Raw genomic sequence first — 14070 nt, 5'->3', positions numbered from 1 at the left:
GTTATCCATCATCAGTGGGACATATGGGCTGTTTTCACTTTTTGCTGTTGTGAATAATGCTGCTGTGAGGATTTCTGTACAGGTTTTTGTGTGAATGTATGTGTCCAGGGCTCGTGGGCATGTGTCTAGGAGGGGAACTGCTGGGTCATGTGGTAACTCCACGTTTAATATTTGGAGGAATGGACACGCTGTTTTCCAAAGTGGCTGCAGCATTTTCCATCCCCACCAGCAGTTTGTGAGCAGCGTGTTTCTGCACATCCTCACCAGCGCTTGTTATTGTCCGTTTTTGATCCTAGTGCGTGTGAAGTAGTTTCTCACTGTGGTTTGGGTTTGCATTTCCCTAGCAGCAAGCGATACTGAGCATCTTTTCATGTGCTTATCGGCCATTTGTATATCTTCTTTGGAGAAATGTCTATTCAGTTTCTTTGCCCCATATTTGCTTGTTTTTGAAAACAAAAACCAATGCTTACACAAGAAGATTGCCAAAGAAATTAATGGAAGTGTCTGCCTTTGTGGATGGGAGCCGCAGAACTGCGAAGGTGGGGCTAGAGCTGGGGACCAGCCTTCACTATACACCTTTTACATTTTCGCTTTTGGATCCTGCAAATGTATTATAAAAGTATGTTTTTTTAAGTAAAAGTGAAAAATAATAACTGCATCAAGCCATCCAAGTTAGTCCTCGGCAACCCCTGGCCGCAAATATCTGAAGCTCGTGTAAGGAAACCCGTTTGGGGTCTGGCTGGGGCTGAGCAAGCCGTGGTCCCCCTCCCCAACCACGGTCCTCACGGGGTCCCTCACCTAGCCAGAGTGGGCTTCCTACTTTCCCTCCTATGGCGGGATGGCTGCGCTGCCATCCCCCTTCAGCTGTGTCTTATATAAAAACCCCTCTGGGGGAGGCAGCAGGATCGGAGGCCAGCTGTGGGAGGTGAAGCTCAGTGCGGTCCCCGTGTGCTGTCCCCGTGGCCGTGGTTCTTGGTGAAGGCAGCCGTGGGGACCGTGGATGCCCAGGCTCAGCTCAGCCCTTTCTCACAAGAGTGCCCTGGCCGAGCACTGGAGGGTGTGGGCCTCCTGGCCCAGGGGTCCAAATCGGAGATCTCTCCCCAGCCCACGACAGACACAGGGAGTCAGGTCCGTCTGCATGTCCCCCTCATTAAAATATTGAATATGGTTCATGTCAGAAGTTGCAGACTGTGCCTGAGCCCCCAGACTGGCCCCTATTGGAGCTCTGCTGTCCTGTCCCTCCCCCGGCCCCCCTCAGACACCCCCAGGACCTACAATGAAGGAGTTAATGCTCAGTGTATCAGAGGTGTTTCTGAGTATATATTCAAATATTCTGAATATCCCCCCGGGCAAAAAGCACAACACATGCAAAGGCCCTGGGGCAGGAGAGGGCCTGGCAGACTGGAGGAAAGAAAAGGCCACGGTGCCAGGAGAAGAGCCAGGGAGGGGGAGGGGGCAGGGGGAGAGGATCACGAAGGGCCTGGTGGGTCACTACAAGGACTTTGGCTTTTGTTCTGAGCGAGGTGGGAGCCCCAGAGGGTGCTGAACAGGGACATGGTTTCGCTTAATTTTAGCCAGAGGAGTGGTCTGGCTGCTATCTGGAGATAGTCCGTGGGAATCGGGGGAGCAGAGGGGCTTCCACTGTCATCCAGGGGAGAGAGGGTGGCCGGGACCAGAGTGGGGTGTGGAGCCAGGTAGAGGTCAGAGCAGGCCCTTGGGGTGCGAGAGCGGAGAGGCAATCGGGAGGGTTAGGTGGTCGTTTGCCGAGAGAACAAGGCTGCAGAGGAGTGGCCATCAGGGTAGGCAGGGCGGCCGCTAGGCCTGGCGAGCTGGCCTTCTCCTGGATGTCCGTCTGAACAAAAGCAACTCGGAGGCAGCAGGACCTCCAGTCGGGAGTTGGCACTGAGGTGGAGGTTAAAAGTGTAACCATGGGCGTCATCAGCGAATGGGTGGTTTACAAAGCCGGGGGGCTGGATGGGCCCACCAGGGTGTGAGCACAGACGGAGGAGGCCAGCGATGAGGAGACAGGAGGAGCCAGGCACCGAGGCCAGGAAGGGGCTGTGCGGCCCGAGCAGAACCGAAAGGACATCATCACCCAGTTCACGGTTGTATCCCTGCACCAGGCAGGCGCCAGTGCACAGGAGGTGCTCACTCAATAGTGTAGAATGAACGAACGTGTGGATGGCCGGCTCCTCTGGACCCTTCAGTTCCCCTGCTGGCAGACCACAGCCATTGGTTCCTTTACCACCTACCGAGTGAGACCTACTGTGCGCCGGGCACTGGTTTAAGCCCCATGGGCTCAGCAGTTTAGCAGCCAGACAAGGGAGCTGGCGACCCACTGGGAGAGACAGACAATGACCACAGAAACCCATCGGTGTGCTGTGAAGCTTCAGAGGCGCGCTCCCACGAGATATGTGTGAGGCAGGCGGCCCTGGATTTCCATTTAGGGTAGTGAAAGAGTTTCCCTTTAAAATGCATTCAAGGGCTTCCCTGGTGGCGCAGTGGTTGAGAATCTGCCCGCCAATGCAGGGGACACAGGTTCGAGCACTGGTCTGGGAAGATCCCACATGCCGCGGAGCAACTAGGCCCGTGAGCCACAGCTACTGAGCCTGCGCGTCTGGAGCCTGTGCTCCGCAACGAGAGAGGCCGCAACAGTGAGAGGCCCGCGCACCGCCATGAAGAGTGGTCCCTGCTCGCCACAACTACAGAAAGCCCTCGCACAGAAACGAAGACCCAACACAGCCAAAAATAAATAAATAAATGAGTTTAAAATGCATTCAAGTGAAAAAAAAGTCCGTTTAAAGAAAACTGTTTCTTGGATACTGGTGCAGAGGTCCTGGCATGTTGACGGTCATCGGGCGATGGAGGTTTGGGCTCTTTGTCTCCTTCCCTGTGAGGCAGGTATTATCGTCCCATTTTACAGATGAGGAGATTGAGGCCGAGGGAGGTGAAGGGCTTGCCTCCAGGCCTCCTGCCCGCCCTCTGGGACTCTTCCTGCACCAACAGCGTCTTCTCCCGTGAGCAGCAAATTTGGGAGCTCCCCGAAACAGCTGGGGAACTTTCCAGATGCAAATATTCCATCTGGTCCATTAACTAAAATCACGGGAAATAAACCATAATCACAAGACCTGTTATTAGCGTGGAGGCACGCATAATTACCCAGCGCAGATTCACTGTAAGAAGAATCTTCGTTGGGGTGGGGGGTTTACCAAACCCGCGAAGGGTGAGGAGTGTGGAAATAATGGGAAGCTACAGGGTGTACCTGTGTTCCCACTGATGCAGCTGGGGGCGAGCCAGGGAGCATGGCTTGAGGGCATTCATTAATCCTTTCTGTCCGTGGACATTTATTAGACACCTACTGTGTGCAGGCCCCATCAGTGCACTGAGGGATGCTGTGGTGACCAGACAGGTGGTGACCCTGCCCCTGTGGACCTGACATTCTCTTGAGGGAAGACAGATGTTGGGAAAAAAAAAAAATTAAACAGGATCATTTTAAATGCTCTGGATGAAATGAAATGGGCATCTGGGGGGCCATTTCAGCAAGGGTGCTCAGGAAAGGCTTCCCTGGCAGGTGAGCTCTGAGCTGAGACTGGAATAGAGCAAGATGTGCAGAGACCTGGGAGAAGTGCGTTCTGATGGAGGGAGCACATGTGCAAAGGCCCTGAGGCAGGAACAAGGCAGGGAGCAGAGTGGGGGAAGGGATGAGTGTCAGCAGGTGAGCAGAGTGGCGGAGGTGTGGGAATCTGGGGAGGCCTGGACCTGACTGGCGTTTGTGCAGGATGCCACGTCACAGTGTGGGGAATGGGAGGCAGCCCTGGTCAGGACGGAGAAGGACCCTGGCCCCTCCCAGGAAAAAGACAGGCACTGGTTCCCAGCCCTGGGGGTAGCTCTGTGCACCCAGCTTCCTCCAGGCCACTCCCCAGGGCTGAACCGCTTGGAGACAGATAGGCCTCTCAGCTCTGATGATGAGCTGTGTGCCCGGCAACCCTCCTTGTGTCCATTCTCTGGGAGGACCCTGCTTTTCCCATTTCCCAGGGTATGAACTGAGACTCAGAGACAGGTAGTCACTTGCCGGGGGTCACACAGCAGGTGAGTGGTGGGTTGGGACCTGAGCTGATAGGTTTGATGGCAGAGTCCATGCCTGCTGGGCCCCCAGCTGACTCCACCCCAGTCTGCCTGGGAGCAGCCTTCATCCGACCAGGTGGGGCTGCATCTCTCCAGGTCCCCAGCCAGACCAGGCTCCCACTGGCCTGGAGAGGAGCCTCCTTCCAAGTACCCCCTCCCTGGGTAAAGATGAACATGTGACCAAACTGGGCCCATGGCTGCCTGGAAGTGGGGGAGAGGAGACCACAGGGCCCAGGTGCCATTGGGTCAGCCCCGCCCCCTGCAGCCCAGCGGAGCCTGGCCTGGGCTGCAGCCCACATGCCCCTCGGGCCGGGACGATCTTGGACAGTCTCACAGGTAGGGCGAGAGGTGGTCCAGCCTCGTCCCCCATCCGTAAAATGGGGAAACGACACCTGAGTCAGAAGGTGGCAAGGGGATCCACTTGGGTAACGCCCACAACACGACTTGAAAACTATAAAAGGGGCTCTGAGGACAGAGCTGTCCTCAACCCCGGGGCACTCAGTCCAGTAAGGACGCCTCGGGGCTGTGGCCTGCTGCCCAGCCAGCTGCACCCAGGGTTCCAGGGCCGCCTTCTCAGTGCCCTGACCTTCCTACCCCTTCAGATGCTGCCACCTTTGGGGAATACAGGTCACGGGCGCCCCCGCTTCCAGGCGCTGCCGGCGCCCAACCCGGGGTGTTCCCAGCAGCCTCTGCCAGTGGCCAGGTGGGACCGGTCCTCAGACAGGACGCCCAGGGGAGCAGGGAGCCAGGGATGGGCCCCAAGGCAGGCGGCGTGGAGCCAGGGTTCAAACCCACATCCGACCCCAGACCTGCACGCTGTGCCCCGCAGGACCTGTCTCCTTATCCTTATATGATAGATCAGTGGTGTTTCAGTCACTTTTAGGTGACTGGGGAATTTTTTGTAATAATATATTTTTCGCATATTATAGTTAAGTATGTTGCAGAACATTTGAAAAATAAATGAAAATGAAAAGGGAACTAAAGTCAATCAGTGACCCCCACTCGAGGGCCAGCTGTCGTTGTGGTGTTTTTCTGGTTGTGTCTTGGTCGCATTCTTAGGTTTGTACCGAATACACACTTTGAGAACCTACATTTTTTTTTTTTTTTAACTAACAATCGTTAACGTCATTGTTTGTCAACATCCCTTTTGAAGGCTGGCTGATGCCCCATGCCAGGCAGGAATCATGTGTTTTTGTTTTTGTTTTTTTTGTGGTACTTGGGCCTCTCACCGTTGTGGCCTCTCCCGTTGTGGCCTCTCCCGTTGTGGCCTCTCCCGTTGTGGAGCACAGGCTCCGGACGCGCAGGCTCAGCGGCCATGGCTCACGGGCCCAGCCGCGGCATGTGGGATCCTCCCGGACTGGGGCATGAACCCGCGTCCCCTGCATTGGCAGGCGGACTCCCAACCACTGCGCCACCAGGGAAGCCCCAGGAATCATGTGTTTTTAGCAGCTTCAGTATTGGGCGTTCACCTTCCTGTTTGTTTGGGGTTTTAGTTTGTTTATTGTAAATAGTGCCGTGATGAGCAGAAAGCTTAGAGCTTACTTCAGATTCTTTTTTGCTAAGAAATGTCGTTCCTGTGTCATGTCAGGCCCTGGGGGACACGGGGACATGGCCTGCATCTCTGTGACAGGACAGGGTGGTTGATGGACACCCAGGGAGGACGGGCAGGGCGGGGGCTGGGCAGTGAGCTGCAGGAGAGCCTGCAGCTGAGGCCCCGGGGCTCACCGGGTCTCTCCACCTCCTTTGCTGGCCTTTGCTTCTCCCCTTAAATGTCTGTATCCCCAGGGCTCTGCCGACCTCCCCTCCTGACCCGTCACACTTTCCCGCCCCTCTCCCCCAGAGCTGAGCCTCCAGCCAGACCTTTAGAGCCTCCTGGACGCTCCCCCTGACCCCCAGGCACCGCATCCCAACACATCCAAAGAGGAGGGTCATCTCTCTTCCACCGGGCAACTCTTCCCGTGTCCCAGTGTAGGTACATGGTGCCACCCGCCACCCAGTGCCCAAGCCAGGAACGTGGGTGTCGCTCTTGTCCACATACCTCACCCACACTTCTCCCCAAGACACCCCTTCTCTCCATCCCACCCCACGCTGTGTGCAGACCTCCCCCTCCTCCTCCCTCCAGAGGGACCGTCCTCCAGCCTCTAATCGCCCCCTCCACCCATCCCCCATGAAGGATCTGTTTAATCACAGGTTTAATCACACGCCCCTCCTCTGCTCCCCTTTCCCCTCAGCCGAAGCCCAAGGCCCTCAAAGGCTGAGGCTCATCACTCTCTGCCTCTCACCTCCACGCCTTTGCACATGCTGTTCCATCTGCAAGTAACGCCTTTCCATGCACTGTCTGCCTGATGAGTTTCTGCTCACCCTTCGAGGCTCAGCGCCCACATCCTGCCCTTCAGGCAACTTCCACTTTTCCTTCCCATTTCCTTTTCCCCAAGAACTTACCCCTCCTTCGCTCATACTTACATTCTGTGTAACTTCTATGGAAACAGTCACTCAATATTGCAATATTCACTCAGAATTATAACTGTTAAAAGGCACAGGTATTGGGACTTTGGGTTGTAAATGACAGAGGGCCCACTTCAGACTGGCCCAAGTGAAATGGGATTATCAGCTCACATGACCTCAAAGCTTCAGGCGTGGCTGGGTCCAGAGGATCCAGTGACGACCCCAGGGCCGTCCCTCTTCCGCTCTCAGTCCGGCTCCTTGTCAGGGGCCTGTGTGAAGCACCAGCTTGTATGTCTCAGGTCTGAGCTCAAGCTTAAGTCCAGAGGTTCCCTCTCCCAACGACACCAGTGAAGTCGGGCTTCCTCTCAGGGCCCAGCTCGAGTCCGTGGCCGATCCTGAGCCGGGAGAAGAGTCAGCCCCACCCACACCCCAGGCGCCGAGGGGATGCAGGGGTGAACGCAGGATGGGCGGCTCGGGGCAGGGAGCCGGGTGGCGGGCCACCACAGCCCCAGGATGTGCCCATTCCTTTCCTCCAGGCGGGAGACGTGGCTCTTTCTCCCCTTGGACCCCCACTGCCTGGACGGGGCCGGCGTCAGTCAGCGTTTCAGTCAGTGTTTTATGGATGAAGCGGCAAGTGGGTAGAGAATTAGTGCCGCTTTGTGATCAGGGAACCGTCCCGGCCCCCGGGCCGGCGGCGGGGCCGCGATGCTGCACTCCTGGCCATCAAGGGCACACACAGCCCTGCTCGGCTTGTAGATTCCCAGGAGGACCTGGGAGGAGACCAGCCCTGCAGACCAGCCCCTAGAGATGCTGTCAGGTGGCATGGGGGTTGCTGCCCCCTTCATACGGATCTCAGAGACCTCAGCCCTGTCCCAGGGAGCAGTGCAAATCACCGAAGACAGACAGACAGACACACCCTCACACACACAGACACACACACAGAAGGGCAGGTGAGCCTTCTGGAAAGGAAGGGAGCAGTTACCAGCCCAGCAGTGGCCACAAGCAGGTCCCCGGTCTACCCTGACCCAGCCCGTGAGCAGGGCCGACCCCGCCACCTGCCCTGTGCCCACCTGCCCGCCTCCCTGGCACCAGCATGGGGCTTCCCAGGCTGGGGCGCCCAGACACCCCGGGGCCAAGGGAGGGTCTCAGGTGGGCAGCTTTTCTTTCATAACCATATTTATTTGAATATTTCTCGGTGGTCTAACCAGCCTGTCAGGTCCACGATTTGTAATAGTGACTGGAAGTTTTGCTTTTAAATGAAAATTATTTTAGACTTAGAGGAAACTATTAATCAAATAATACAAGCAGGGTGAGAGATGGGAGCCGCTGTGGGGTCTGTACAAGCCGCCGGGGCTGCGGGGGCCGCCGCCTGCTCTCACTTGCACCCGGCGGCAGGCGAGGGGGCTGTGCGGAGGCCTTGGCCTGGGTCTCCCGACTCCAGGCCCAGCCAGGCTTGAGAGCAGCAACGCCCAGCCTAGCTGAGGCTTTCGGAAGAGGCTGAGCTTGGGTCACCTGCCCCAAGTCCCACAGCTAGCGGCAGAGGTGGCTTCAGGTCTTGACCGCCGGGCTGCACTGCCTGCCGAGAAGGTGCAGCCGCTTGAGGGGGGCGGAGAGGGGGTACCGCACGTGTCGGGAGAGGGAGGGGCCAACCGCCCCGCACACGCTCGGACCGTCTACCTCTGGCTCGGCGTCTGGGGCTGGTCCTCCTGTCCTGCCGCCCACGCGGGCCTTGGGCCGGCCAGCGCTGCCCCACCTGCACCTTCCCACCCACCCTGCATCCCGCGGGAACTGGCTCCCAGGCTCCTGAGTGGAGGCTCCCGGGACCCTCTGCCCCCGCTTGCTCTCGCCCTCTGGGTGATCAGGATGCCAAGTCGAGTCCCAGTCCCGCAGAAGCCGACACACCCTGCAGCGCTGATCTCCATGCCTCCTCCCTCCCGCCAGCACATCCCAAGTGCTACCAGCATCAGCGGGGCCCCGGCTCCCTCGCTTCTCCCGGGCGGGCTCCTGGGACCGTGCGTCCTCGGCAAGCCTGGCCCGGCGGCGGGAGCACAGAGACCGATGCCAGCCAGGTGGTTTCTAGCTCACCGTCAGCCGGGGCTCCAGAATGAGTCCAAGAACCAGCAGCCATTGCGTTTCAGCCACGTGTCAGGGACCCCTTCTCCCCCAGGACAGGGGACAGGACACGGGTAGTAACCGGTGCACAGCAGATGGGGTGTGCCCAGCCCCCAGAAGCCCGCCCACGTTTCAGAGATCATTGCTGTGGCTGCTTGCTCCCTTCCTCAGCTCCCTGGACGTGGTGGGGCGGGGGCGGGGATGCCAGGGCTGTTCACAGCCTGTGGGACCCTCCCCAGCTGCAAGAGCCGAGTCCACGCCTGTGCTTTGGCAACTGCACAGGAGAGCCTGTGGATTAGGGATTCCAGGATTCACTGTCCTGAGTGGATGTTGAGGGCGAAAGAGCTTCATGGAAAATGACACGTGGCGTGATTCCATTTATGTAAAGTCTAGAAGCATGCATGAGTGTTCCTGCCGTTTGTGAGTACCTAGCTCCGTAGGAAAACTGCACGGAGAGAGTTGCTACAGGAGTGAGTTCACTGTGGGGTGTGAGGAGGGGGGCTGGTGTGGGGATGGAGCAGAGGTGGCCATGGCTGCCATCAGACCCACTGGGTTCCAACTCTCATAGTGGGTGGGGCATACCCAGAGCTCACTGTCTGCATCTTTATGCCTTTTGGTGTATTTACTTTTTAATTTCGTAACTTAATATGATACCACTTTTTAAGGTCTGCATAGTACTTGATACTTCCTACAGGCACGTGTATGTAGCTAAATGCATAGGAGACATTCTGGAGCGTACATCCTGACAGATGACAGTGGGCACCTCTGCAGAGGTGGGCTACAGCAGTGAGAATTGGGGGAGTGGTCAAGGGGACCTTGTTTTGTTTAAGGAGAAGAGATTTTCATGTTATTTATGAATTTAAGATTGATCCTTTAAACCGTAAAGCTTAAGCAAGAATGAAAAAAAATTCCAGGCCTTGAAGGATTTGTGATTCTGAGATTTGAAGAGTCAGAATGTAGATGGGAGGATGCTGGGACCCCTCCCCACCCCCTCCCCCACCAGCAGTGGCCTGGAAGGTCCCGTGACCTGGGGATCTGCTCCAGCCCTCTGTGTCCTTCCTCCATCACACGCTGTTGTGCTCCAGCCCTCTGTGTCCTTCCTCCATCACACGCTGTTGTGCTCCTTTCACGGTGGGGACAGATGGGGGCAGTGGCCCCAGGTTGCAGGAGCAGTATGCTCTCTGTGTGAATGTGCCTGTCCGCCTGCAGGGTGGAATTTTCCAGTGGAGGCGGGAAGCCCTGAGTGTGAAACGTTTTCCTACCACCTTTGGCCTCTGCTTTCTCCTCCCAGTCTGGGTTCCTTCCAGGGGTCCACAGTGACCAGGTCGGGGGCAGGGGGTGAATGCCGGCATTTCCGGAGTGACCCAGAGAGTGGGTGACTGCTGGGGTGAGGACCTGTCCCAACGCCAGTTCCGATGTGCCCCAGTCCCGGGCCTGCAGGAGGGCGTGGGTGGGTGAGCCTGCCTTTGGAGAGGCCGGCTGACCTGTGCTCCCCACCTCAGGCATCTGGTTACGGTTGGGAGAGCCCCACCAACCGCTCAGTACAAAGTCCTGCAGCGCCACTTCCTCGTTGTGTGCCCTTGGACCCGCTCATGACCTCAGCCTTCACATCTGGAAAGTGTGCTGACAAACCCACCCTCCAATGGTGATGGTGCAGGCGTGGTGTGATGCAGGCAAAGCCCCCCCCCACACACACACACGCCTGCACATGTGGGCACACCTCCTTGCTGAGTGACCGTTGTCACTTTCCAAAAGGACAAGCCTGTGGGTCTCTAATCTCAGCTCGACAATTTTCGGAGACTCCCTTGCACCTGACCGTGTGCTAGAAACCCACCTTCGTGCCTTGTAAACACCTACAGTCGGCATTTGCGTCTGAACTCCGGGGTCTTCTCCATTTGCCTTATTTCGAAATAACAGACTAACATGTAAGAAACACACATGTAACTTTGTGAGGAGGAAGTGTCAAAAAGCAGTGGGCGTGCAGGTGATATCATGACCCCCAGGGAGGCTCCAGGGTTCTGAAAGTGGAGACCCAGGAAAGGGACACTGGAGCCGGCCCTGCCATCAGGTCCACCCACCGCACTCCTTTGAGCCTCAGTTTCCTCCTCTGGAAAATGGATGTGATAAAATAATCCCCACTCTGAGGAGGTCCTGAGGAGAGATGCTAGGGCCCAGGCCTGGAAGCCACAGAGATGGGGGTTTGAGTCCTGGCTCTGCCATGCAGGGAGGTGAGCCCCCTCTGAGTGGGGAGCCTCTGAGGAGTCACTAAACATCGGAGCTGAAACAAAACCAGCCTCGTGGTCATAGTTGTTGTGATTTTTGCGTTGTTCTCAAAATCTTGTGCAGCTGCAGTGGGGGGAGAGGTGGGTGGGCTCTGCCACAAGTTCAGCCCACTTACCTGACAGCCTTCTTCTCGGGGAGTGAAGTACCTGCTGGAGGAAGATGCGTCCTTGACAGGTGTCATTCAGGAAGCCTCTTGCAGCTCTGATGCCCTTCACCTCCGTGGCCCAGCCCTCATCTCTACTGCTGCTCCGTGTGAGGGTGTACAGCCAGAACTGGCTCCCAGTCCCACCCCTGCCACTCTGTGCTGTGCAACTTCAGGCAAGTCACTTGCCTTCTCTGAGTTCTGTTTCCACCACTGTAAAGGAAAGACTAAAACAAAACTAGACGATGCAGCAACCCTCCTTCACCTAAATTCAGCGGGTCTGAAAGCCCAGAGAAAATGGGAAGGAGAGAATGGCCTTCTGAGTTGCTACCAAGGGGCAGGGGCATTCCTACCCATTTGCTCATGTAGTTGTCCCAGTGAGGAAGTTTTGCAAGAGCTTAAGTGCCGAGACTTTGGAGCCAGACTGCCCTGGTGTGCCGCCCACCAGCTGTGTGACCCTGGGTCAGTTGCTGAACCTCTGGCTTTAGTTTCCTCTTCTGTAAAATCTTATATCCCACTGAGGTTGTTATGAGGATTATAATGTGCTTAAAAATTATATGTATATATATATATATATATGTATGTATATATGAAATAGATTTGGAGTTCCTGGTTTACATGTGAGGAAACAGACTCTGACCAGTTTAAAGTGAATCTGGGAGAGGAGGATGGATGGCGACCTTCTCATCGTCACCTCCCGGGGACTCACTCACTCCAGCCACACTGGCGTCCTCAAACGTACTCAAACACACTAAGCTCATTTCTGCCTCAGGACCTTGACACTAGATCTTCCCTCTGCCTGGAATGTTCCCCCGCTAGATCTTCCATCATACATGTCTCAGCCCACGTGTGCCCTCCCTGACCCCCCCCACCTCTGATGTGAGGGAGGGGGCTTCCCTCCCTCCCCTCCCCCTCCCTCCCGCCTTCTGCTTTATTTTTATCCTGATCCTTATTACTATGCAAAATTATGTCTTTGATCTTTGACTACATGTTGACTTCCTGTTTCCCCCGTAGAATGTAAACGGGGCATTCTAATGAATGAATGAGGGCGGATAACTTTGCCTTATTCACCACTGGGTTGCCAGTCCCACAGCAGTGCCTTTGGAATGAGTGAGTGAGTGGGTAAATGAATGAGCGGGCACCACAGCTAGACCAGAGATTTCGCTAGCCCCAGGACATGGCCGGCACGAATGATAGCAGCTCCGCATCTGTGCGGCTGATGTGTGTGGTAAGCCCTCCTGGAACCCTGTGACACAGCTGCTGTGATCCCAGTTTACAGTATCATAGATCAAGGCTCCCAGAAGAGAGGCGGCTTGCCCAAGATCTCAGGGCCTTTGAGAGGCAGAGCCAGTCTGGGAATCTGTCGGCCTGACTCCAAGACGCCAACCCCGTGCACTCCGTGCCTCGCACGTCTCCGTCGCAAAGGCAGAGAAGCCACCCTGGGAAGCAGCGTCATCGTAGGCTCCGGGGCAGCGCATGCATTTTGGGAACAGATTTACAGGTTCCGAGTGCCGGCCGTGGCGCGGGCGCTCTCCGCCTGGTGGGTGACTTTGCTGCGAGGGCGCCACTGGGCGGCCGCGCCTGATGCTGCGGTTGCCATGGCGACGAGCGCCTCGGCGATTGGTCCAGCGCGGCCGCACTACGTAGCTCCTGGGGCGCGGGGGAGTCTCTGCGCCGGTCCCTCCTCCGGATGCTGCGAGAGCAAAGCGGGTGCGGACACTCCCCCAGCCCTCCCCTCCCCGCGGCGCCCCGCCACCCCGGATGTACGGGAGGGAAAAAGCCCGAGGTGGTCTCAGGTAGCAGCGAGGCCCACGCGCCCCCCCCCCACGCCCAACCTGGCGACCATGGTGACTCGACGTCTTCGCAGGCTGCCAGGCTCGGCGTGAGCCCTGCGTTACCTGGGCCCCCCGTAGCCCGCTGCTGCCACCCCCTGCTCCTGGCCCAGCCTCCGTGGAGCAGCCTGCCACCCCCGGGAATGTGACTCGCCCTCGATTTAATTTCATTCCCTTCCACTTCTCGCCTGAGCATCGCGCTCCTCCAACCACGTTGAGCCTTCACCACTGGAGAGGGAGAGAGAAGGGAAAACTGCCCCCAAACAGGATGGCGTGCAGAAGACGCTATTTGTGAGTATAGGTGGCAGGTTTATGCCTGGGACTCGAGGCCAGAGGGGCCGCAGCCCAGCCTGGAGCTGGAGCGGGGGCTCTGTGCGGGGAGGGGTGGGTTGCTGTGCAGGTGGCTTGCAGAGGGAGGTGGCCTCCAGGCAGAGATGCCAGCATTTGTTCCCTGCAGTGGAGGTGTTTGTCAGTGGTGACGATGAGGAAAGGCTGTTAGTCAGCAGGACTCTGTTGGGCTGTAAAATTCCCTGTCTCTGAGGGTACGTAGCACCCCAAATCTACGTACAGGGTCCCCCGACCTGCTGCTACCATTGTGGCGTTTGGTACAGCCCACCTGTGTCCATTTGGAAAATGCTTCTCGTGCCCGGCTCTTCAGTCACCGCTGATGGAAGGTTGGCAGGAAGGTCAGGGTGGGCACAGGGTGCTGTGCCCTCCAGGGACAGGTGAAGGTCCAGCCTGCCCTTGTGAGCAGGGAGCAACAGTGTCCCTCTGTGCCACCCAGGTGTTCTGTGGGCCAGAAGCAAACACCTGTCTGCTGGGCCCCAGGCCAGCGGCAGAGGCTGTGGAAGTCTGCACGGGGCAGTGACATCACAGGTCCGGGTATTTATGGAAAGCCAAGCCTGGGCCTCGTTAAGCCAGGCTTCCTGGGGCGTCACATTAGAATGCCAGCTTCCCTCGCAGCTCTCCGGGGCTCTGCGATGTTCTGTTCTGGGGTGCGCAGCCTTTGGTCTCTGGCCTCACAGGACCCCTCCTCTGGGACCGGAAGCCGTAGGGGTTGAGACACAGACCCACGTCTCCTCCTGCCCTAGGTACCTTGCGCAGGCCAGGCCTCTTGGGGCTGTTCAGTGA

The 14070-nt window shown here is 57.3% G+C and overlaps 1 protein-coding gene across 6 annotated transcripts in view; it reads left to right on the top strand.

The window, feature by feature from the left end:
- IQSEC1 (IQ motif and Sec7 domain ArfGEF 1) overlaps positions 1-14070 on the top strand; it is a 330995-nt gene that overhangs the window by 159163 nt on the left and 157762 nt on the right. The window contains exon 1 of one of the 6 annotated variants that reach the window (XM_033414150.2): positions 12939-13230. The exons of the other annotated variants lie outside the window; for them this stretch is intronic. Coding sequence (XP_033270041.1) covers positions 13208-13230 — 23 coding nt within the window. The 5' untranslated portion in view covers positions 12939-13207. Of the gene's footprint in view, positions 1-12938; positions 13231-14070 lie in introns of those variants that run through there. 6 annotated transcript variants of the gene reach the window in all.

This window comes from Orcinus orca, chromosome 10 (assembly GCF_937001465.1).
Source record: "Orcinus orca chromosome 10, mOrcOrc1.1, whole genome shotgun sequence".
Lineage (NCBI taxonomy): Eukaryota > Metazoa > Chordata > Mammalia > Artiodactyla > Delphinidae > Orcinus > Orcinus orca.
Note: the sequence above shows the minus strand (reverse complement) of the source record. Positions and strands in the feature narration are given on the sequence as shown.